Source organism: Schistocerca nitens, chromosome 7, assembly GCF_023898315.1.
Source record: "Schistocerca nitens isolate TAMUIC-IGC-003100 chromosome 7, iqSchNite1.1, whole genome shotgun sequence".
Lineage (NCBI taxonomy): Eukaryota > Metazoa > Arthropoda > Insecta > Orthoptera > Acrididae > Schistocerca > Schistocerca nitens.
Genome location: NC_064620.1, coordinates 630,662,538 through 630,688,849, shown reverse-complemented (window position 1 = coordinate 630,688,849; position 26,312 = coordinate 630,662,538). Strand labels below are relative to the sequence as shown.

The window sequence follows — 26,312 nt, the reverse complement described above, 5'->3', positions numbered from 1 at the left end:
AATGAAAATTTTAGCAGACTTCTCTTACTTCCATTCCATATGAAATACGGGATCAGTTTGTGGGGAAACTAATTCAGCGAAGGTAAGCTTTTTTGTGACCTTCCAAAAATCCTGGAGAGACCTCTTTAAGTGTGTGGAGCTGCTAACTATTCCTTCCCAATATATTTATTCCTTAATGAAACTTGTAATTAAAAGTATATCCCCCATTCAAAGCAACAGCTCAGTTCATGGAATCAATACAAGAAATAATAATAATAATTTTCACAGAGATTTAGCGTCCAGAAAGGTGTCCATTAATCAGACATTTTCAACGACTCGCCAGCAGCCATAGAAATTTAATTACTTATAAAGTTCAGTTTATTAGCAGAACTGTCTGACGTGTATATATATGGTATTAATAATGATAAACAACGCAAGTAGTACACGGAGTATGAGTTCTGCACAAATTCGGTACAGTAAAGTGATCGATGTAAATAAGTGTTGTGAGATGATGTCTCTGTTTGATGGTGTGTGGTTACAATACCCTAAGAATGATTATTCCACCTCTGTTGAGTATTTACATATTTTGTGACAAATCTGTCATTACCTTTTAAACGAAAATGCATTCAAGATTTCTGGAATTGCTTCACATCCACGAGGATCACTTTACTTCTGGTCTGCAGGACAGACTGAGAACAGCACAATTCAATCCCTTTGGTATTTTTGACCAGCCTCTCCACTAATTTTTATTGTCTAGTAGGAAGCATTACAAGATTGTAAATACCTCCTTTATTTTCTTTTTTTTACAGTGTTTTATTTAGTTTGTTGTTTTATAGGAGAAAATTGTACAAGATGTACAACTTTGCTCCGGCCATTTGCCGATAGGTGGCGACAACGGTAAGTAGCGGTCGAAAGAAACAGATCGCAGACGTCAGGCAGTTAGCTTGCACCTCGGTCAACATAACCTCATTCAAACATTAGAGGATCTGTGACTGCATCATAAAGTTGTTCTTGATTGAAAATATCAGTTTACAGGCCTAATTCTCGTCATTTGCAGGAGGTGTTTCTGTTTTTTTGCAGTACGAGGAAAACAGCGGCTGAGAACGGCGCTATTAGCGAGAGAACGTGTCGCGAGTGGTTTCAACGCTTCAGGACTGGCGTAGTGGTGGAAGAGAGAATGTTTTCCAAGATGCAGAATTGGAGACATTGCTGAGTCAAGACACGCGTCAAACTCGAGAAGAATTGGCACGATTAATGGGAGTGACACGGCAAGCCATTTCAAAACGTCTCAAGGCTATGGGCATGATTCAGAAAGAAGGAACTTGGGTCCCGCGTGATCTGAAACTATGAGACGTTGAACGGCATTTGTGTGTTTGTGAACAGATGCTTCGGAGGCAAAAACGGAAGGGATTTCTGCATCGCATTGTAACCGGGGACGAAAAATGGGTTCATTACGATAAACCTAAACGCAAAAAGTCATTGGGATATTCGGGCCACGCTTCCACGTCGACGGCCAAACCAAATATTCACGGCTCCGAGATCATGCTCTGCCTTTGGTACGACCAGCTCGGCGTCGTGTACTATGAGGTGTTAAAAACCAAGTGAAACAATCACAGGTGCTCGTTATCGAACGCAATTAATGCGTTTGAGCAGAGCATTAAAAAACAAACGGCCGCAATACAGCGAGGGGCACGATAAAGTGATTTTGCATCGCGACAACGCTCGACCCCACGTTGCAAAAGTGGTCAAAACATACTTGGAAACGTTAAAATGGTGAGTCCTACCCCAACCGCCGTACTCTCCAGACATTGCTCCCTCTCACCTGTTTATATCAATGGCGCATGGCCTGGCTGACCAACACTTCTGATCTCATGAAGAAGTCACAAATTGGATCCATTCGTGGAACGCTTCAAAAGATGAACAATTTTTCCGACGCGGGATTCGTACACTGCCCGAAAGATGGGAGAAATTAGTGGCTAGTGATGGAAAATACTTTGAATGATACATGTGTAACCAATCTGTTTCATTAAAGCCTCAAATGTTGGGGAAAACGGCGGAAGCAAAGTTGTACACCTTATATGTACATAAATACTGTTATTTCATCTGTAATATTATACCGGTGTACATGTGTATATTCCTTTCGTATTTCGGGAAGCTTTGGCCCGGTAGCGAAAATAAGATCTGTGTAAAATTTTCGAGAACACTGTAATAGGCAGTTGACTTGCGGAGTAGTTCGGGCAGGACGGAGCAGTACAAGGGCGACTGAGTGTGGTACGTCGAACAATCGGTGAAATACGCAGTACGTTTTGTAGAGAGATAGTCACTTGTAGAAGGAGCAGTCTGAAATAAGTGGATGTGCAGCTTGGAACGTTTAAGTAGTTCAAGGTGAAACTCGAAAGTTTTTAGACGGATCACTTCCAAGTGTGGATTGGTTTAACTAATTTTTGTGGAAAAAGCGACACTTTTGGCAGTAGTGAAAGGAGGAGACTTCGGAGGAAATCAGAAGCACTGACTTTTAGACAGTAAACGTTGTTATCTGTGAGAAAAGACTAATTGAACGCGTAACATGTGATGCACTGCTGTGCCTCTATTTTGTTAGATTTTCAGAAGCACAATTTACTTTTGATACGGAAGTGCAGAAGACAGCAGGAAAAGAAAAGAAGAAATTACAAGTCAAATATTTAGAAGAACACTGTAGAAGACTCCAAGAAAACGAAAGAGGCATTGCACTTTCTATAATTAGCAGCAATCCTATTATGACACCACTCTTATAGTGTAGCTTATTCAAGCAGCAAACCGAACGATTATAAGTGACATTTTTTAAAGGCTGTAACGTAAACAGTAAATTTTATTCTAAACAACAATGACAGGATCAAGAAGTTGTATCTCCCAGAGGAACTCTTGGTGATTAAAATGCAGGAACTGTTCGAAGAGAAATTCCCAAATTTTGACATTTTATATGAAATGTATAGAATAGTATTCATCACCGAATTGAACGCAGCTGTTGGGTATCCAAGAAGTGACACATGCTCAACCTGCGATAAGTACACGACTGGGGTGACAGTGCTGAGTGCAGAGTTATCTGAAGATATAGGTGACGACAAGGCACAAGGAATCAAAGCTGAAACATTTTATTCCGGAGAGAAAAATGCTCGTTTAAGAAGCTGAAAGTCTAATGAAACAGAAGCAATCTATATACACTTCCAAACCAAATTATGCTTACGGAACATAAGTACTGATGATGTCTATTACAGAAGGCAGATTTCTGCATCCTTTCTCAATATTCATCAGTTTCCACACTTACACTTAAGATACTGGAAGAAAATGTGCTAATGAACCTAGTCCCTTTTAAATCACTTTCTGACAGACTTATTAAACAAGAAAGTGAAACATCTTGAAGTATTTTGAGATTCATATTCAGGCCAGAACAAGAACAATGCTGCTCTAAGATGTCTTAATTATTTTGTGAGTCACTGAAACTTTCGGAGACAGTGACAGTAACTTTCTCTATTAGAGGTCAATCTTTTATGGAGTGCGATAAGAATATAGGACTGATTAACACAAAAGCAGTAGCAGAAATTCCAATGGATTGATTGCAACTCAATGTAAACCTAAGCCTTTTGTCGTTGTCGTACTCAGTTAAGATATGATACGAAAATGGCAATCATTTCTGCAGAATAAATGTCCATTCATAACAAGGCCAAACAAAGAGGTAGTCCTCATTCAACGCAGAGAAACTTATAATGGAGCTTGGATTTCATCGGTGGTGACAGCTTCACAGAGACTTCGAGGCCGGCAGTCTGACGGATGCCTATCTCTTGCTTACACAGGTAAAATATAAAAACATAATAAAATATTATTTTAGAATCATTTTAATAATAATTTGTCTTTACAGATCCTCTAGACATATCGAGAGAAAAATATCAGGATTGAAGGTTCTGAAGTAGTAGTGTAGGCAAGAAGCTAGAGAGTTTTACATTAATCAGAGAAGCGGATGTTGGATTTGAGTGGTATTATATTTTACTCATATTACACCTTTGTCTTATTAAGTTAAAATAGCAAAGAAATATTGTTTAACAAGTATCTTTATTGTTTCAAACATTGTTGTTCTTCACACAATACTTGATACACAATGTTTAAGAAAAAGTGCAGTTTTTCTTGCATCATCTTCTGTTCTGCTATATGCAAGTTTTTGTGTTGTAACGCATGACATTACTCTAAATATTATATCAATAAAACTACAATTTATTTATTAATGTAAGATCTCATGTTAATTATAATGACTATAATATATACTTTGGAATGATTTTAGTATTCATTAATTTTATCCGTTAGTACCCATGAAATTTGATTTAAAACTTTTGTTCTCCTGGACATTTTTATAAAGTGGACAAAGCACGTTCATTTCCTGTGCCCCTCATATGGGATGGACATACTGTAATTACGGAAAGGACAAGTGAAATTGACCTCAAGAACACTGACAGTGGACATGTCGAATGCCAGGTAATTACCGAACAAATAGGAAGAAGTAATACAGTTCTTGAAAAATACTATAATACACGTCGCTTCTATACTGAAGCGCCAAAGAAACTGGTATAGACACCCATATTCAGATACAAAGATATGTAAATAGGCAGAAGACGACGCTGCGGTCGCCAACGCCTATGTGAGACAACTGTATGGTGCAGCTGGTAGATCGGTTACTGCTGCTACAATGGCAGGTTATCAAGATTTAAGTGATTTGAACGTGGTGCTGTAGTCGGCGCACGAGCGACGGGACACAGCATCTCCGAGACAGCGATTAAGTGTGGATTTTCCCATACGACCATTTCACGAGCTTATTGGGAATGTCAGGAATCCGGTAAAGCATCAAATGTCCGCCATCGCTGCGGCCGGAAAAAGATCCTACAAGAACGGGACCAACAACAACTGAAGAGAATTGTTCGACGTGACAGAAGTGCAACCTTCCGCAAATTGCTGCAGATTTCAAAGCTGGGCAATCAACAAGTGTCAGTGTGCGAACCATTCAACGAAACATCATCGATGTGGGCTTTCGGAGACGAAGGCCCACTCGTGTAAACTTGATGGTTCCACGACACAAAGCTATACATTAGACTGTTGATGACGGGAAGACATGTTGCCTGGTCGGACGAGTTTCGTTTCAAATTCTATCGAGCGCATGGACGTGCACAGGTATGGAGACAACCTCATGAATCCATGGACCCTGTTTGTCAGCAGGGGACTGTTTAAGCTCGTGCAGGCTCTGTAATGGTGTGGGGCGTGTGGAGTAATATCGGAACCCTGGGACGTCTAGATACCACACTGACAAGTCACATGTACGTAAGCATACTGTCTGATCACGTGCATCCGCTCATGTTCATTGTGCATTCTGACGGACTTGGGCAATTCCAGCAGGACAATGCGATACCCCACACGTCCAGAATTGCGACAGAGTGGCTCCACGAACACTCTACCGAGTTTCAACACTTCCGCTGGCCACCAAATTCCCCAGACATGAACATTATTGAGCATATGCAGGATGCCTTGCAACGAGCTGTTCAGAAGGAACCACCACCCCTCCGTACTCTTACGGGTTTGTTTATGGTACAGCTAATGGGCAACTACTGTCGTGACAATGCAATTAATAGTCAATAACTGTCAAATTACCAGAATTTATGGGCAAGATGTCAGCTCAGTAGGGGACTTGTGTTCGTGTTTACCGAGATGTCCGAATACTTTCAGTGTAAAGTGATAACTATCAATTTAATGATAGTAATTTACGAACCACCGAAAGGTGTCTTCCCCAGTGCTGCAATGTGCCCCTCCATCCCCACCACAACTGTGCTCCTATTGGCCATATCGCCACCACTTCTTAATGTCCCCCAAATGATCTGTCATTCTTAATCTGGACCTCAGTCAAGCAACAGCAGCAGCGCCGGCATCAGTGATATAATGTGGCATTCACGGTATTGGTTTAGTTCTCGTCACTTTTCGCCAGAGTATCGCAAACAGCGCTATTTTCTGCCCTCAATTCTTTCATGACTCGAACTCCCACGTATGAAACAGATTCAAACGTCTAGTTACTTTACAAACATATATTACATATATCTTACATATCTGACGTTAAAATGTAGGCGAAAAAAAGTTTAGAAAAGGTCTGACGTCATGTTTAAAGTTTGTTGTATGTCGCGAAGTACTCTATCAGACACCCCACGAGTATAGTCGAGTAATTTGCTCCCCATTTTAAGCAAAGCTAGCTTTTCACGCTTCTCAATGTTTATGCCCTCAGCTATGTGTCGTACAATCATGTAATCTTGCAGACACACTCAACTGGTACATGCAAATACTGTCTGGAAAATGTGTTGCGAATAGAAAAATGGTTCAAATGGCTCTGAGCACTATGGGACTTAACATCTGAGGCCCCCTAGAACTTAGAATTACGTAAACCTAACTAACCTAAGGACATCACGCACATCCATGCCCGAGGCAGGATTCGGACCTGCGACCGTAGCGGTCGCGCGGTTCCAGACTGTAGCGCCTAGAACCGCTCGGGCACCCCGGCCGGCGTTGCGAATAGAGTTATTAGTAAGGAAGTAATATATTAAAAACATCCCTGATGTGGCAGTTTTACTGTTTGAGTAGCGAAGATGAAGTAAACGATAAACTTTTCTCCTTTCATCATTTTGTGGGTGGTATCAGGGAGAAAAAGTTTCGTAAAGGTTTGACCTGTAAAATTTGTTGGAAATTGCTTAATGCACCATTCTAAAATAGTGGATGAATATTCTTAGTGAAACTTACTGGCAGATTAAAACTCTGTCTCGGACCGAGACTCGAATTCGGGACCTTTGTCTTTCGGGGGCAAATGCTCTACCGACTGACCTACCCAAGCACTATTCTGGACGCCTCCTCACACCTTCACTTCTGCCAGAACCTCGTCTCCTACCTTCCAAACGTCACAGACGCTCCCCTGCGAACCTTGCAGAACGAAGGTAGGGGACGAGGTACTGGCGGAATTAAAGCCGTGAGGAGGGGTCCTTAATAGTGCTCGAGTAGGTCAGGCGGTAGAGCATTTGCCCCCGAAAGGCAAACATCCCGAGTTTGAGTCTCAATCCGGCATACAGTTTTAATCTGCCAGGAAGTTTCATATGAGCGCACACTCCGCTGTAGGGTGGAAATTTCATTCTGGAATATTCTTAACTTTTGCGCGCTGTGAGTAGTGGTGCCTCGTCATTTATACGAAGCTCCCAGCAATATGACTTGTCTTACTGTGTTAGACCTTTAACATAAGATTATATAAGGGTTGGCGAGAAATGCATGCTCGGACATACATGCAGTTACGTCGGAGCTAAATGATTTCGAACGTGCGCAAATTGTTGGTGCTCGTATGGTGCGTGCTTCTGCAGGCCAAGTGTTTGGTGCTTCACGAGGCACCATATCGAGGATATATACCGCGGAACAACTTCATCCGTTAAGTCACAATGTGGACTAAAGTGTGCGTTGACTGATCGTGGCGGACGATCGCTGAAGAGTATTGTGGCAAAAGGTAAGAACACGAGGTGTGCAGAAGTCATCGCAAAACAACACGAAGGGAGCTCCACAAGGTGGGAACTGCAGGGCCAACTTGAATTCCAAACCCACTCAGCAGTGATGGGAAAAAATGATCGTATGGCATTCCCGGCCGGGAGGCCCATCCGGGGAAGTTAGGCCGCCGAATACGATCTTGTTTCAGTCGGCGCCACATGGGGCAACTTGCGTGTGGGTGACGAGCACGAAATGATGATAAGCACAACACAACACCCAATCCACGAGCGGAGAAAATCTCCAACCCGGCCGGAATCGAACCCGTGCCCGCTGCATGGTAGGCAAGCACGTGACCACTCAGCTAAGCAGGTAGACAGCAGTCCCGTAAACGCGCGTAACAGTAAAACGTTGTGTCGAAGCCATAAATCCTGGACTGTGGAGCAATGGAAGAAAGTCATTTCGTCGAATGAGTCTTGATCCACACTGTTTCCAACTTCTGGCCGAGTCTACGTCCCAAGAATAGGACACGGTGGAGATTGAATGATCAAGAAATGAAATGAGATTAGGCCAGTGACGGCCAGCAAGTTTGGCCGCAGAGTTGCCGAGTAGAGACACCACGCTGCACAACTTGCGCGTCGATGATGACGAAATGAGGGTGAGGACAACGCAAAAGCCAGTCCCCCGAGTGCGGAAAATCTCCGACCCGCCGGGAATCGCACCCGTGTCCTCTGCTCACCACTCAGCTGACGGGTCGGTCTCGTGTGATGATTGGGCAGCCACATCATGCTCTTCCACGGGCCCCACGGGCACTCTGCAGAGTCGCATTACTGCCAGGGGCTGTGTCTGCATTTTGGTTGATCGGGACACCCTCCTCTAGCATTGCTTTTCCTCAACAGAAGTAGGCGATACCAAATAATATATACGAATTTTTAAACAGGTTAATATTATCTCAACTGTTTTTGTAAAGGAATTGCATATGATTTTGTGCGCCATGTACCATATTTCACGCTAAAATGTATAAAAAGAAATTACTTTAATTTCGTTGTTACAATCGATAAGTAAAGTTAAAGTTACTTTTTTTTTTAGAAATATTTGAAATTACAAAATATCTGGCACACGTAAAATTCCTATTAATAATTGCGCAGGGTGACGATAATTATTACGTTTACGTCTGGATTCATTTATAAAATAATGATATAAATTGGTGAAGATTCATTTCTCAACAAATCTGTAATCCCTTTGAAATATTGTTAGTACCGCAGAATGGATTAGTAGTGGGCATTTCTGTGATGCGACCGGCCGCGTTTTTATTTCTGGCAATGACAATGTAGTTTTCGGTTTTGAAGTGGAAATTGTAAGAGTGTGATATAGAAAAATGTGAGAGAATAAAATTAACTATTCAGGCAGTTCTTCAGAAGTTATTACGTCAATTGGAACCATAAGAACCTATTATACCAAAAATTTCAGCTTCAAGAATCAACCCCTTGACGTGAAGAACTGGGACCAACTGCAAAAAAGGAAGATAAGTAAAAAGGCTTATTGTAAAAGCTACTCCTCTCGAAGCTTGTTAAAAGAGTCTATTATGAAGTCAGTAAAATGTAAATGTCGTGTGATTAGGGCCTCCCGTCGGGTAGGCCGCTCGACGGGTGCAAGTCTTTCGATTTGACGCCACTTCGGCGACTTGCGCGTCGATGGGGAATGATGATGATTAGGACAACACAACACCCAGTCCCTGAGCAGAGAACCCGCGCCCTTAGGATTGACATTCTGTCGCGCTGACCCCTTTTTTTTTTCCCCGTAGCGGTCGCGCTGTTCCAGACCGTCGCGCCTAGCACCGCTTTTTTTTTAAGTGCTCATCAACTTTTTTTTATTTTTTTTGTTGTAATTGTAAATTTTTCTCTACCAATTTTTTTTATATGGAAAAGGCGTCGTTCAGTTACAACAAACAAAAGTAGAATGTACATCCGTAGCAACAAACAGAAACAAGAGTTCCTTCTAAACTATGAAATAGAATTCAAAACTAATAGTATGATGATAGATAATAAAGAAAGAAAAACGTAACCAAATTTTGCACGCCATTCCATGTGCATGGCTCATCTGCGTACAGATTCCATGTTCCAAATTGATAAAACATTTCGCAGCGTGTGGAGCTCCATGACGGCGGTCATCCTCTGCCCGGTACTCCCCAGCTGTGAGGGGGGGGGGGGGGGGTTGTCGAAGACACTGCGCAAATAGTTCGCAAATAGCTGTCGGTATCGGGGTGTACACTCAAGTGTGCCATCATGACTGTCCTGGAGAAATTGCCAGTAATCAAGTACCATTTTCTCATCATCTCGAAAGAGGTAGTATATGGACATGCCTTTAAACCATGTGAGAGCGTGAGCCTTCGCAGGTGGGAAATAAGTATCCTCTCGATAAAGGAGGAGCCGTGGCTCAATTGTGCGAGGCGCGATACGTAGGTAGCAGGCGAGGATCTTCTGCACTAGCAGCCGTACCTCTAACGCCGATCCACATGTTAAACGGTGTTCTTCAGTATCCACGAGGTGGCAACGTGGGCACAGGGGGGAATCCGTCATCCCAATAGCGTGCAGCCTTTGTCGTGTTACAACCTTCCCGTTCACCACCTGGTACCACGCGGCTCGTACCCGCGTGGGGAGGAACGGCTTCTGGACCGCTCTCCACACTGCAGGCCATAGGGTCGTAGGGCTCTTCCTCTCAATCACATTGCGAGGGATGGAACTTAGCAGCAGCCTGTAAACGTCTCTCGCCTCGGGAGTGCGAGTGTTGGGGCGGTCTGGGTGCACGTAACTATCCTCAAGAATAAATGCCGAGAGGTGCGAGAGTGAGGGTGTAATGTGCGCAATCGTGACAGGTGGCAGAAGAGACGCCGGCAGCAATTCCTCTAACAGATGTCCCGTAAGGGAAGCATCTTCGTGGGTCCACAATTTCATCATTGTGCAGGAGTATAACGCTGTAGCTCTCGCTCGCACATTTATAAGTCCCAGTCCGCCATCACGCGGGGGGAGGGTGAGTGTTTCGTAGCGGACTTTGAATAGGTGTCCGGCGATAAGGTAATATCCAAACGCTGCTTGCAGTCTGTGTGCCATCGCTGTCGATATCGGTAGGACCTGAGCCATGTGGATCATCTTAGTCGCCACGTGAAGGTTGAGGTATTCCACATGCTGTAGGAGGTCCATCTGTCGAAGTAGGTTCCGGCGAACTTCTGTGCGTATTGCCTGTAGTAATCGTGCATAGTTCATGGTAGCCGTGCGGCGCACATCCTGTGTAAATGTTATGCGCAAGAACCGGATGTTGTTGACTAGTGGGAGTGGGGCTAAAGCGTCCTCCTGTAGACCTCTCCCAATGGGCATCGCTGCCAACTTGGCCACATTCATGAGGCTGCCCGCTGCCAATCCATAGCGATTGATCCATTGTATCACCGAGCATACCTCGTCACCAGATCGGACAAGTAACAGAAGGTCATCAGCATATATCCTGCAGTGAAATGTGTGTTCCCTCAATGACATGCCCGAGAGCCTGTTTTTCAACCCTCCGACAAGTGGTTCGAGTGCGATCGCGTAAAGGATCGTGGAGAGTGGGCATCCTTGGCGAACTGACCGTCGGATCGGAAAGGGACCCGCAATCGGTCCATTCACCAGTACACGGGATGCAGCTCCACGGAAAAGGCGCTGAAAGATGTCGAGAAAGTCAGGCGGGAAGCCCATGCGGGCCATAACGGACAGAAGGAACTTGTGGTGAACTCTGTCGAAGGCGTGGTTGAAATCAGTGGAGATCAGAGCAGCTCGAAGGCGACAGGATGTGGCGATGGCTATTAAATCCCTGCATTCGCTGGTTGCCGTTCCCATGTTGGTCACTCCGCCCTGTGTCGTTTGCTCCACGGAGAGGAGTAGGGGCAGAACCTTCTTTATGCGGCTGGCGAGTAGTCGGGCGAACATTTTATAGTCCGCGTTGAGCATTGTAATTGGCCTGTAGTCCTCGACCGTCCGACCTCTGGAAGGCTTGTGTATCGGTATGAGGAGACCTTCCACGAATCCAGGTGGCACGTGGGAACGGGGGGTCATCAGTTCTTGGTACATGGTGATCCAACCACTCAGCTGCCGGGGGCGGACACGAAGTCAGTGAGAATCAACAAATGAGGGAGGTGTAGATTGCAGGGTTCATCCCACGGTACAACGTTTGTTCCCCAATGGTGAAGCTGTGTTCCAAGACAACAGCGCCCGTGTTACACATCTCTCATCGTCCAGATCACGAAGATCAATTGCCGCACCTGCCCCGGACACCACAGTCCCCAGATCTCAGTAGTATTGTGCTTTTGTGTTCTACTTTGGAGAGAAGTGTGCGTGATCAGCATCCACCTCTGTCACTGTTACTCAATTGTCACCATTTTACAGGAAGAATGGTATACTACTCTCCTGAAAAGCATACACGACCTGTGTCTATGCATTTCGAGACGACTGGGAACTGTTTTGAATGGCAACAGGGTTCCTACACCGTATTAGACACGATAATGTTTTGTGTATTTGGTGTTTCCACATTTTTTGTCCAAACCTCAGAGTTCTAAGTAGATTATGACAGCATTTAAGGTTTTTAAGTCGGTCATAGGAAACACTAATAGATATTAATTTTGCTGCCCTCCAGGCCAGTACGTGCCACGAGCCACACTCGGCGGCTGGCAGTGTACGCCGGCCGACGGACCCACCTGGAAGACGATGTGCGACAGGTTGTCGCGGTCCCTGTCGAGCGGCCGCAGCAGCTGCAGCCTCTTGCCGTTCAGGATGAAGACGGGCTCCAGCCGCGGGAACACCAGCTCGAGCGCCACGTCGGAGAACGGGTCCCCCACCACGGGCAGCTCGGCCGGCGTCGTCTGCTGGCTCATCTCTGCGAACACACCACGCCGCACACTCGCCGTCAGCAGAGAGCCGCACACTTCCTTCAAATCGACATCTTTAACAAGCAGAGCTTCGCAAGTAGGCTACTCTTTCATTTTCATCCGTCATCCAAAAAACAGGTGGTTTTCATTCGTCGTACACATTTTAATAAGTCTTTATTCTACATCTAGATCTACACATTTGAACATTTTTCGGCTACTCCACTGCCAGTTTGGAATTGTTCTCGGTAACATTTAGGTTTCATTGCTTTGCTTCGGATTCATATCCTTCCTAGTTACTTTAAGCTCCTCTTGTGACCTTTCAACGTTTATTTTTTCCCATGAATCTTTTTTTCCTTCTTAGCAAATTGTGATCGTTCATTTTAGATTTAACGTTACTTTTACATTATTTCAGCAAACCGCTCTATGTCACTTTGTGGTATGTTTTTTTTGCGTTCCTTTCTTAATACTTTAATTGCCCTTGATTACTTCAATGTTGCTGTTAGCTCGTATCTCAAGCTGGAAAAAAAAAAACCACGTGTATCGTCCCGCTTAAACATATCTCACGCATCAACAATGGACGGTGGTAGCTGTAGATAGGAGGGGGGAGGGGGGTTAAGGACTGAACAATAGATTTGACAATTAATAGCACGTATCTTTTGGGTAATACACCGACGTTATCATTAATACACTAGCATGCAGCTTCTCTGAATTCTGATAATCCTTTCTACCACTAATTACAGAAACACGATATTGTTGTCAATGGGTGAGGCAATATTGTCCGCCGACAATCAGTATCTTCCACGAGGAAACGAAACGCACGTACTTGCTGTATGCTGAAATCGCTTACTTCTTTAGTAAAAAGGCGTTAGTACTTTAGTTAAAACTAAAGAAGTAAATAGAAATTGAGTTCTCCAACAGTCAGTAAAACAGTGTATCACTACGAAAGTAATTTACTAAAGTCGTCCAGGCTAAAGAAGTAAGAGTTACTGCAAGAGTAATTTATACTTGTTTGGCGCTCGCCACCCTTACATTTTAGGCAAAAAATCCGTTTCTCCTTTGCAACAGTCATGGCTGATACTATTCTCAACTCTGATAAGTTTGAGAAAAGGTAAAACTCTGCCTGCCCGTCCTTGTTCAAGTTCTGGGGAATCAGCCACCTCTGCTGGTACAGATGTCGTTACTTTGATTGCAAAATGGGTGAGCAGCAACTTTATCTTTCGAGCATGGAGAACGCGCTACAATGGGTTCTTATTTCCAATAAATCTGATTGCATTCAAGAAGCTAAATTACCAGTTCAAAAATAGTACTGCTGCTATGGCTGTGAAACTTTCTTACATATGCAACAAGCTTCAACATCGAATACCTGAATTGGTGATCTAGAATCATCTCCGAGATAAATCGGCGCACATTTTATTCAGTACTTGCATTTATTAAGCCTTCAGACAATTTAATAGGCCGTCTTCGTCCTTTGGCTGCCGCGTTTGAAGGTACTCAAGTACCAAACTAACTCGCAAATGCAAGTTTCGTAGCTGTCGCATTCGGATGGCGTTTATGCACGAAATGCAGACGACACTCTTCCTCAAGCATTACCTGCATTTTACAAACTGCCACATTCCAAAGAGATTTTGTTCACGTTGGAGTTACTTCATACACTACGGTTCATTGCTTCTCCTCGCTTCGCTTTTTCAAAACGTACTTCAGTCACTCGCTGCCATTCTCGAAAATGAGTCTGTTTCATTTTGCCACTTGCTCTTGTAGCTCATATTAGTTCATCAGAAATATATGACAGAAAAAAAACAATAAAAACTATAAAATAATAATTCTTGGAAAACTGTTGAGACTGGCTTCCCGAAAAGGGGTACACAAACAAGCAGCAAGCGATAATTTGGCTCTGGGTAAACGGCCTTGTCGCTGTGACGACACCGGTTCCCGTCAGACCATCGAAGTTAAGCGCTGTCGGGCTCGGTTAGCACCTGGATGGATGACCGACCGTCTGGGGCTGCCGAGCGCTGTTGGCAAGCGGGCTGCACTCAGCCCTTGTGAGGCCAATTGAGGAGCTGCTTGAATGAGAAATAGCGGCTCCGGTCACCAAAACCGATAAATGCCGGGAGAGCGGTATGTCCCATGTCCGCATCCAGTAACGCCTCTCGTCTGAGGATGACACGGCGGTCGGTCGGTACCGTTGGGCTTTCCGAGGCCGGTTCGGACAAAGTTAATAATATTGCTCTACAAAGCAAGTACTCTATTTTATATTTTATTTATTCCACAGAACGGATAAAAAAATCGATATATAATGAACTACCACCGAAAGTAGTTAAAAATCGCAATCTAGTCTAGTTGTTTTTCTTTGAAATAAATGGTTCGTCTAGTAATTTTACAAATACTGTACACAGAACCAGCTCAAAAAGCTGTCATACACCCCATGGAAGACCAATGTTCATAGTTCGCGGAACTTCCAACATACACCAGTTTACAGTCGAGAAATATCGTTTCACAAGTACGGGTCGACTGAATAAAACCGTAACAAGCAGAATAATAATCTTCTAAAAGCAATTTATTGTATTTTAATATCAGCACTTAAACACTTCGGAACTCAGTTGCGTGGCCCCTCCCGCCGGAGGTTGGAGTTCTCCCTCGGGCATGGGTGTGTGTGTGTTGTTCTTAGCATAAATTACTTTAAGTAGTCTAGGGACCGATGACCTAAGCAGTTTGATCGCTTAGGAATTCACACACTACTGCACTCCCCTGACTTAATTCCTCGTAAGTTCAACTCGATTTCCAAACTGAAGGAAACACTTCACGGCATTCGCTTCAGAACTGCTACAAATTCGTCGGGCAATAGACCGCGCCGCTCGAACTGTCAACACAACTGGCACTGCTAAGCGTATCCTACGACTTCCACAACGCTGGCAACAGGTTATACATAATGTTGGTGAGTACTTTGAAGATCAGTAAAACTTTGAAACACGTATATATTATACACTCCTGGAAATTGAAATAAGAACACCGTGAATTCATTGTCCCAGGAAGGGGAAACTTTATTGACACATTCCTGGGGTCAGATACATCACATGATCACACTGACAGAACCACAGGCACATAGACACAGGCAACAGAGCATGCACAATGTCGGCACTAGTACAGTGTATATCCACCTTTCGCAGCAATGCAGGCTGCTATTCTCCCATGGAGACGATCGTAGAGATGCTGGATGTAGTCCTGTGGAACGGCTTGCCATGCCATTTCCACCTGGCGCCTCAGTTGGACCAGCGTTCGTGCTGGACGTGCAGACCGCGTGAGACGACGCTTCATCCAGTCCCAAACATGCTCAATGGGGGACAGATCCGGAGATCTTGCTGGCCAGGGTAGTTGACTTACACCTTCTGGAGCACGTTGGGTGGCACGGGATACATGCGGACGTGCATTGTCCTGTTGGAACAGCACGTTCCCTTGCCGGTCTAGGAATGGTAGAACGATGGGTTCGATGACGGTTTGGATGTACCGTGCACTATTCAGTGTCCCCTCGACGATCACCAGTGGTGTACGGCCAGTGTAGGAGATCGCTCCCCACACCATGATGCCGGGTGTTGGCCCTGTGTGCCTCGGTCGTATGCAGTCCTGATTGTGGCGCTCACCTGCACGGCGCCAAACACGCATACGACCATCATTGGCACCAGGGCAGAAGCGACTCTCATCGCTGAAGACGACACGTCTCCATTCGTCCCTCCATTCACGCCTGTCGCGACACCACTGGAGGCGGGCTGCACGATGTTGGGGCGTGAGCGGAAGACGGCCTAACGGTGTGCGGGACCGTAGCCCAGCTTTATGGAGACGGTTGCGAATGGTCCTCGCCGATACCCCAGGAGCAACAGTGTCCCTAAGGAAGTGGCGGTGCGGTCCCCTACGGCACTGCGTAGGATCCTACGGTCTTGGCGTGCATCCGTGCGTCGCTGCGGTCCGGTCCCAGGTCGACGGGCACGTGCACCTTCCGCCGACCACTGGCGACAACATCGATGTACTGTGGAGACCTCACGCCCCACGTGTTGAGCAATTCGGCGGTACGTCCACCCGGCCTCCCGCATGCCCACTATACGCCCTCGCTCAAAGTCCGTCAACTGCACATACGGTTCACGTCCACGCTGTCGCGGCATGCTACCAGTGTTAAAGGCTGCAATGGAGCTCCGTATGCCACGGCAAACTGGCTGACACTGACGGCGGCGGTGCACAAATGCTGCGCAGCTAGCGCCATTCGACGGCCAACACCGCGGTTCCTGGTGTGTCCGCTGTGCCGTGCGTGTGATCATTGCTTGTACAGCCCTCTCGTAGTGTCCGGAGCAAGTATGGTGGGTCTGACACACCGGTGTCAATGTGTTCTTTTTTCCATTTCCAGGAGTGTATTTTGTACGAGCTGTACATAAGTAGTTGCCACTATTAAAGTTCCAACCCTCGTACTTGTCATTTATACTACATGTTAGCTCTCAGAAGTCACACATTAGCAACCAGTGACAATAATAACGTCCATATTAATGACTGCATGACCTTCAGAACAGAATACGTTGTCCTTAGAACAACAGATGCTCAAAGTGACCTCGCTGCTCGTCCAAACGTTGCACAACCCGCTGGATCATACCTCTCTGGACCCTTCGCAGCAAAGCTGCGTCCGCAGTGACAAGAGCAGCATGAACACGTGCTACCAATTATTTCACATTCCTCGACGGAGTAGAGCATGTGTGTTCCTTCAGGTGTCCCCACAGGAGCAAATGCAGGGGATTTAGGTCAGGTGAACGCGGCGGCCGCACAACTGGGCCTCCACATCCGAGCCACTTCCCTAGAAATGTTCTGTCCAAATACTGTGGCACATTAATTCCAGAGTATGGAGGTGCACCATCATGTTGGAACCATTTCCTCTGCCGAACATGCAGTGGAACATCTTCCAGCGCATCAGGCAGATAGCTTGAGAGGAATGCATGACACCTTCGTGCAGCCAACTGGTCAGGAAACATGCAGGGGCCCAAACACCTGCCGCCCAATATTCCAGGCCAGACATTGATAGCAAAGCGAACTTCATATCCACGGTCGACAGGCATGTGCGGGTTAACCTCACACCAATTGTGGGCATTGTGCATGTTGAAGACACCCTCACGATTGAATGCTGCTTCATCTGACCATATTACGGTGTTCACGAAGTCGTCGTTGGCTTCCTGTTGTTGTTGGAACCATTCAAAGAATTGCATCCGCTGATGACGAACTGCAGGATGCGCGTGTTGAATGAAAGCATAGTGATAGGGTGCAGCCATGCTCGTGCAGCACGTCGACAAAAGTGCGTTGCGAGACACGCAGCTGCCTCGCTGCCGCTGCGTGTACTTCGATGAGGTTCTTGGTGTATGACCTCCAGAAAGCCTCAGTATCTGGAGTATGGCTAGTCCGTGGACGACCACAGCCACGCGATGGTCGAAGGGGAGAACCTGACTTTCGAAGGTGCAGTTCCCGACGACGACGAAACACATTTTTATCTGGATGACGCGAAGAGAATATCTAGCAGCATATTCACGAGTGGCAACACCAACCGGGTTATCAGATGCACCAAGGACCAGAGGGATATGCACATATTCATTGTTTGTGCATGCCATACATCTGCCACACTGGTTCAGAGGTTTGCAATTAGAAAATTCGGTACATGTATGCATGTCCATTAGAGTCTGTCACGGGCGCGTTACTCCGTTCACAACTAGTCCCTGTCTGGTGGACTGCGCGTACAGTGTAAACACCCCGTCAGTCCTGTACGCTGTTCCACCTAACGCGCATTACCCCTCCGACAGATATTGTTCTGTATGATTCATTCCGGCAATGCTAATTGTGAAATGTTCGGTTTCGAATTACACTGTTTCCCTAACGGTAATAGACGTTATGTATCCACTACCCTAACCATACAATAATAATAACAATAACAATGCATTGAGATACGTACTGAACAGCAAGCAGTTACCAGACTCAGTGTTGAAATGTATAATTGGTGGGACCACGGTTATAGCACGTACAAATAGTTCCTGAATTTGGACATTATTCGCAAAGCACGTTGCTCGTCCTACTGGTAACGTAAGGCCCTAACGAAATATAATGGACCTGAAAGAGGCAAGAATAATATTTGGTACGAATCTATGGGACCATTGGAGGAGGGTACAAAGAAAACAAATTTCGCGTCTAGTACATGAGGTGGTGCGAATAAATTCACGCCCACGACGTGGAAAGGGCTTCTTTCAAAGCTGACCAGTCTTCCATTTCTACGATTGTACTATGTAAATGCAAATATTTTCTAGAGGACCCGCTACAATCTCTGTTGACGATTAAGTGACGATTAAGATGCCAGATGCCGTACCACCTGGCCTACATTTACCAAACAAACAACATATGCCTCAACCCAGGATCGAACCAACAACCTCCTGCAAGCTAACCCCAAACTTTATCCGCAGCACCTACTGTACAGCACGATTAATACGTGCTGACAAGGGAGTCGCCACATACATGTGGTTACAGTGTTGCCAGATTGGCACTGTTTAATGTCCTTTTTCTGCCGGATGTACTCGCCGAACGAAATTTTGTGAGAGACATTTTTTCATCGTTGGCATGTGAGGCCTGCGAAGCCCAAGTGCGCGAATTTCCCTTCACCATATATAGGGTGGTCAGAAAATGTGTGAAATGCTTGTAGGGATGTTACAGGGCAGGTTGTACTGAGACATAAATGTTAAGAAAGAATATCGATACGTTGCTCCGTTTCCGAGTTATTTAGCATAGAATTTAGCCAATCGGGGCGTCGCGCGCTCGCATTCAAGCGGCCTGCCAGGGGCCGTGTTGCCCAACGCGTGCTTTTATTTGTCTCGTTAGCTGAAACTTGAATTTACGCGCGCGACGATCTGATTGGCTAACTTCAATGCTAAATAACTCGAAAACAGCGCAACGTAACATTCATATCTCAGTACAAATATATATATCGTGGTTCACTGATTGTGACCGGGCCAAATATCTCACGAAATAAGCATCAAACGAAAATACTGCAAAGAAAGAAACTCGTCTAGCTTGAAGGGGGAAACCAGATGGCGCTATGGTTGGCCCGCTAGATGGCGCTGCCATAGGTCAAACGGATATCAACTGCGTTTTTTTAAAATAGGAACCCCCATTTTAATTACATATTCGTGTAGTACGTAAAGAAATATGAATGTTTTAGTTGGACCACTTTTTTCGCTTTGTGATAGATGGGCTGTAATAGTCACAAACGTATAAGTACGTGGTATCACGTAACATTCCGCCAGTGCGGAGGGTATTTGCTTCGTGATACGTTACCCGTGTTAAAATGGACCGTTTACCAATATCGCATGAAGTGCGACGGTTGTATGAGGAACGGTACCCAGCAAGACGCCACCAACACCCGCAAACGTTAACAGCAATTCACCGGCGACTTGGTGAAACAGGCTCATTGGCGCGATATCGTGGTGATGCTGGAAGACCTCGAACACGACGGGATGCTGCATTTGAAGAGGCTGTTCTCGAGCTCTCCAAGGAAGCACCTACGGCAAGCGGTTGGACACGACATGGTAGTCACTCATCGGTTACTCTGGCAGGTTTTGAGGGATGACGGCCAGCATCCATTTAGTTCCCACCCCGTGCAAGATCTATATGCTGTGGCGGACTATGAACACAACTTGGGTTTTGCCGGTGGTTTCTGCGACGTGTTGCACGAGATGCTGACTTCCTCGCCATTGTGAACTTAATCGTGTATTATTTGTACAATTACGTGCTTCGAGAGCACTATGTCAGCAATATTGGTTACTTGTTGATCGCCAACACCGCTGCAGCTCACCTTCCTGCTATAGTCATATCGTTTATAGAACTGGACTGCAGACAACAATTTACCATCACTCAATTATAGTAGGTTATACACACTGTATTCGAGATCCCAATCCGATAATGTGCCACCTACACTCGTTCGGTGTGATTCCGTCAGTTCTAGGAACAGTGGATCGCAAAACTCACGGGCTGCGAAGTGTCGGGCAATGCTACACTGTCCTAAATTAAAGCAACAAATGGAAATTTTGCAATGTTGCGTTTATTTTGCCACAAAACACTATAAACAGATGATAGTAAACTACACTGAAGAGCTAAGGAAACTGGTACACCTGCCTGATGTCGTGTAGGTCTCCCGTGAGCACGCAAAAGTGTCACAACACGACGTGGCATGGACTCGACTAATGTCTGAAGTAGTGCTGGAGGGAATTGACACGATGTATCCTGAAGGGCTGTCCATAAATCCGTAAGAGTACGGAGGGATGGAGACCTCTTCTGAACAGCATGTTGCAAAACATCGCAGATAAGCTCAATAATGTTCGTGTCTGGGGAGTTTGGTGACCAGCGGAAGTGTTTAAACTCAGAATAGTGTTCCTGGAGCGACGCTCTAGCAATTCTGGCCGTCGCATTATCCTTTTGGAATTGCTCAAGTCAGTCGGAATGCACAATGTACATGAACGGATGCAGGCCACCAGACACGATACTTACGTACGTGTCGCCTGTCATAGAGTCGTATCTAGACGTATCATGGGCCCAACATCACTCCAACTGCACACGCCCCACACGATTACAGAGCCTCCACCCGAATGAACAGTCCCCTGCTGACATGCAGGGTCCACGGTTTCATGAGGTTGTCTCCATATCCGTACACATCCATCCGCTCGATACAATTTGAAACGATACTCGTCCGACCAGGCAACATGTTTGCAGTCATCAACAGTCCAAATACGGTATTGACGGCCCCATGCGCGGTGTAAACCTTTGTGTCGTGCAGTCATCTTCGGTTCCAAAAGCCCATATCGATGACGTGTCGCTGAATGGTTCGCACGCTGACACTTGTTGTCGACCCAACACTGAAATCTGCAGCAATTTGCAGAAGGGTTGCACTTCTCTCACGTTGAACGATTCTCTTCAGTCGTTGTTGGTCCCGTTCTTGAAGGATGTTTTTCCAGCCGCAGCGATGTGGGAGATTTGATGTTTAAACAGATTTCTGATATTCACGGTACACTCGTGAAATGGTCGTCCGGGTAAATCCCCACTTCAACGCTATCTCGGAGATGCTGTGTCCCATCACTCGTGCGCCGACTATAACACCACGTTCAAACGCACTTAAATCTTGATAACCTGCCATTGTAGCAGCAGTAACCGATCTAGCAACTAGACTTGGATGCTCTGAGAGGACTGTGTAAGCAGTATCGGCTTGCTGATCACCGGCACCGCTCCAGCTCCAACTTCCTGCTAGTCAAATAGTTCACAGCACACGAGGACCGGATGACCGATGACAATTTACTATCACTCAATTATAGTAGGTTCTACTCATTGTACTGGAGCACCCAATACGATAATTCGTCTCCTACTCTCGTATGCTGTCACTCCGTCAGTTCTAAGAACATTGGATCGCACGCCTCTTGGGTTGTGATGGTCTGGAGAATACTACACTGGTGTCCAAAATTACAGCAACAAACCGAAGTTTTGCAAGATTACGTTTATTTTGTTACAAAACAGTATAAACTGATGATAGTAAACTAAAAACAATGTAAAAAATACAGAACATAAACCACTGCAATATGCATAATGGAAGTTTTCTCAGTTTTTCCCAACTTCAACGAATTTTTAACACGGCTGGTTAATGTGCTCTAATGTGCTCGGTGTGGGGATTGACCACCTCTGGCAGCAATATAGGCTTCACAACGATAGGGCATGCTGTGAATGATGTCACCAATCTCATGTTGAGGCAATAACGCCCATTATTCCCGCAGAGCTGGTGGATGGTGACACGGTGCATCCTCTATGGGATTCAAACTGGGAGAGCCTGCAGTTGACGCCATGTGTGCAATATCTTTCGTTTCCAAGAACACGTCAACCAACCCTGCTCTATGAGGCCGAGCATTATCGTCCATTAATACGAATTCTGGGCCCACAGCGCCTCGCAGTAACCCCACATGAGGTCCCAAGATCTCGTCACGAAACCTGACAACAGTTAAACCTTGCTGATTCGCGTGTACAATTTCATGGCGATGTGTTTGAGTGGTCAACACAATCCCTGCCCCATCAATTCTACGTATAGCAATTCATCGCAGAGAGCCCGGTAGGCGTCACCTCTGAGCCATACTTGACCGTTTGTGGCTGTGTACACACCGACTGTGGATGTGGGACTACACGGCAACACACCCCATTGGATAGGCGCCCTGCACCATCGTTGGTGTGATTGTCCGTCGACCAGAATGCTATCTTCCGTGCAGAACGCGATCCTACGGACATCCATTGACAATTTGTATGATTATATCGTGAATTAGACACAGGATGGGGAAATGCTTTAATTTTTGACACCAGTGTTGCGACTCAATAGTAGCGAGCGCTGGCAAGCAGTAGAACCACTCCGTGGCAATTGCCTCTATGTGGTGTCAATTGACGAACAACTTGAAAAACAGTCGCTGCATTGTTCCTGCCGTTTGCCTACTGGCCTACAAGTAATCTATTAACTATATTCTACCTGCACACAGCTATAATAAGCTACTTCGACTCCAACACAAATGTTGTATTAAAACACGCAATACCGTTGGCAGTATAGTCTATCCGTTAAGATTTGGTACTCTGTTACACACAAAGCATGGAACTTACCATGAAATTACCCTGTTACGGTATAATTTTTTTGTGGATTATGTTATCACAACATTAATTTACACACAACGCACATGGGATTCACAAACTACTCTACCTCACGAAACTATACTATAAATCTAAACTAACGGAACCAGCCTTGTTCAGTGGTTCTATAAAGTTTTTCCTGAGTGGAACGTACAGTTCGCTTGGAGGTGGCATCTCGCACATACAGCAACGCTTAGCGTTGTACTACACGATAAGGTAGTTAGGCTTGACTGTTTAACATGGGTGATCTCTAATTAGTTAGGCTTGACTGTTTAACACGGGTGATCTCTAATTATAGAGTTTGAGTTATATATGTCAAATCGCAAGTGGGCAGCATTATTGGTAACCACATGATAGAGTTTATAAAGTGACCATACACACGACTATATGCAATTTTTTACGCCCTTCTTGGCTAAACGCCATGTTATTACCCGTCTGGAGACCACTACAGAATGGATTGTGTGTTTGCTCCCTGTGCAAAACTGTTCAGGCATGTATACTCTGAATTGTACCTTTCTTTTCAACTACTCTCTTATGGAATATATTAGGTTGGTGCATATGTTCGAAGTGTTTTACCATAAGTTTAATAAACAAAACAGTTACACATAACAAGCACTTCCGTCATCAGTAACATATCCTCATTAAAATATTCTGCCACTGCTGAGACATCTTTTCGACACCACAGTTATAGGAATCACACGGTTTAGAGGCGAAGAACTTGTTGAGCCATGTTCGGAGCGCATTTTCATTCAGAAAGGCTAGTCCTTGAAAGTTCTTCGATATAGGGTGGAAAAAATGAACATCTGTGAGCACAAGATCAGGTGAATAAGACTGGTGCAGAATGGCTTCCCAACCCAAATCCTGTACAGTGTTCTTTGTCAGTCTAGCTGAATGCAGGAGGATGTTACCATGGAACAGCATCACTTCACGCAGGCATCTCAGTTAATGTCAGTACCGACGGTTACACCCAAGGAACCATTTCGTAGTCCACCACATCGTCGCTGTTGCATGAATGCATGTAGCTCTTTGTATGGAGAGTTGCCGCTATGTTTGGGCTCAACCATTCCTTTCTTTTCCTTCAAGATGCCATTTCTCGTCATCAGTAACAGTACGGAATACAGATAGTGAGTGTTGTTCATGTGCCAATTGATGACGAACAAGCAGACATAGACATATGAACACCTGCTGATGTTTGTGGTTTTGGCTTACAGCATGTGGTAGCCATACACCCGATTTTTGAACCTTTCTGTTTGCATGCGTCATACAAAGCTGGAGTGATCACAGTTAATCATATTTGCCATTTCTTGAGTACACTGGCGTAGATCGTTGTAGATTAATGTGTTCAGACCATCCTCATCAAATCCCGAAGGTCTTCCGGAATCTGGAGACACACTAATGACAAAACGATCCAACTTAAAACGAGAAAACCATTTTCTTGCCACGCTCTGTCCAACTGCATTATCCCCATACAAGGCGCAAATTTTTCTGGCCGCCTCTGCAGCTGTAACCCCTCTATCGAACTCAAGCAGAAGAATATGTCGGAAATGTCCTGATTTCTCCAGTTAGCACTCCATTTTCTAGCGTCCAAAGCTCCGTTCACAATCTCCAAATGACGAAATGAAAATATGTAAACACATATAAGAACAGTGTCGTTCAAAATGGCTCTGAACACTATGGGACTTAACACTAAGGTCTACATCTACATCTACATCTATACTCCGCAAGCCACCCATCGGTGTGTGGCGGAGGGCACTTTACGTGCCACTGTCATTACCTCCCTTTCCTGTTCCAGTCGCGTATGGTTCGCGGGAAGAACGACTGTCTGAAAGCCTCCGTGCGCGCTCTAATCTCTCTAATTTTACATTCGTGATCTCCACGGGATGTACAAGTAGGGGGAAGCAAAATATTCGATACCTCATCCAGAAACGCACCCTCTCGAAACCTGGCGAGCAAGCTACACCGCGATGCAGAGCGCCTCTCTTGCAGAGTCTGCCACTTGAGTTTATTAAACATCTCCGTAACGCTATCACGGAAGTATAGGTCGAACGAGTGTTTTGTAAGCCACCTCCTTTGTTGATGGACTACATTTTCTAAGCACTCTCCCAATGAATCTCAACCTGGTACCCGCCTTACCAACAATTAATTTTATATGATCATTCCACTTCAAATCGTTCCTCACGCATACTACCAGATATTTTACAGAAGTAACTGCTACCAGTGTTTATTCAGCTATCATATAATCATACAATAAAGGATCCTTCTTTCTGTGTATTCGCAGTACATTACATTTGTCTATGTTAAGGGACAGTTGCCACTCCCTGCACCAAGTGCCTATCCCCTGCAGATCTTCCTGCATTTCGCTACAATTCTCTACTGCTGCAACTTCTCTGTATACTAAAGCATCATCCGCGAAAAGCCGCATGGAACTTCCGACACTATCTACTAGGTCATTTGTATATATTGTGAAAAGCAATGGTCCCATAACACTCCCCTGTGGCACGCCAGAGGTTACTTTAACGTCTGTAGACGTCTCTCCATTGATAACAACACGCTGTGTTCTGTTTGCTAAAAACTCTTCAATCCAGCCACACAGCTGGTCTGATATTCCGTTGGCTCTTACTTTGTTTATCAGGCGACAGTGCGGAACTGTATCGAACGCCTTCCGGAAGTCAAGAAAAATAGCATCTACCTGGGAGCCTGTATCTAATATTTTCTGGGTCTCATGAACAAATAAAGCGAGTTGGGTCTCACACGATCGCTGTTTCCGGAATCCATGTTGATTCCCACATAGTAGATTCTGGGTTTCCAAAAACGACATGATACTCGAGCAAAAAACATGTTCTAAAATTCTACAACAGATCGACGTCAGAGATATAGGTCTATAGTTTTGCGCATCTGCTCGACGACCCTTCTTGAAGACTGGGACTACCTGTGCTCTTTTACAATCATTTGGAACCCTCCGTTCCTCTAGAGACTTGCGGTACACGGCTGTTAGAAGGGGGGCAAGTTCTTTCGCGTACTCTGTGTAGAATAGAATTGGTATCCCGTCAGGTCCAGTGGACTTTCCTCTGTTGAGTGATTCCAGTTGCTTTTCTATTCCTTAGACACTTATTTCGATGTCAGCCATTTTTTCGTTTGTGCGAGGATTTAGAGAAGGAACTGCAGTGCAGTCTTCCTCTGTGAAACAGCTTTGGAAAAAGGTGTTTAGTATTTC

General features: G+C 45.3%; 1 protein-coding gene across 2 annotated transcripts in view; it reads right to left on the bottom strand.

The window, feature by feature from the left end:
* Positions 1–26,312, bottom strand: part of LOC126195036 (cadherin-99C) — a 643,316-nt gene that overhangs the window by 246,357 nt on the left and 370,647 nt on the right. For both annotated transcript variants that reach the window (XM_049933479.1, XM_049933480.1), the window contains exon 4: positions 12,221–12,399. In XM_049933479.1, the coding sequence (XP_049789436.1) occupies positions 12,221–12,399 (179 nt within the window). The remainder of the gene's footprint in view (positions 1–12,220; positions 12,400–26,312) is intronic.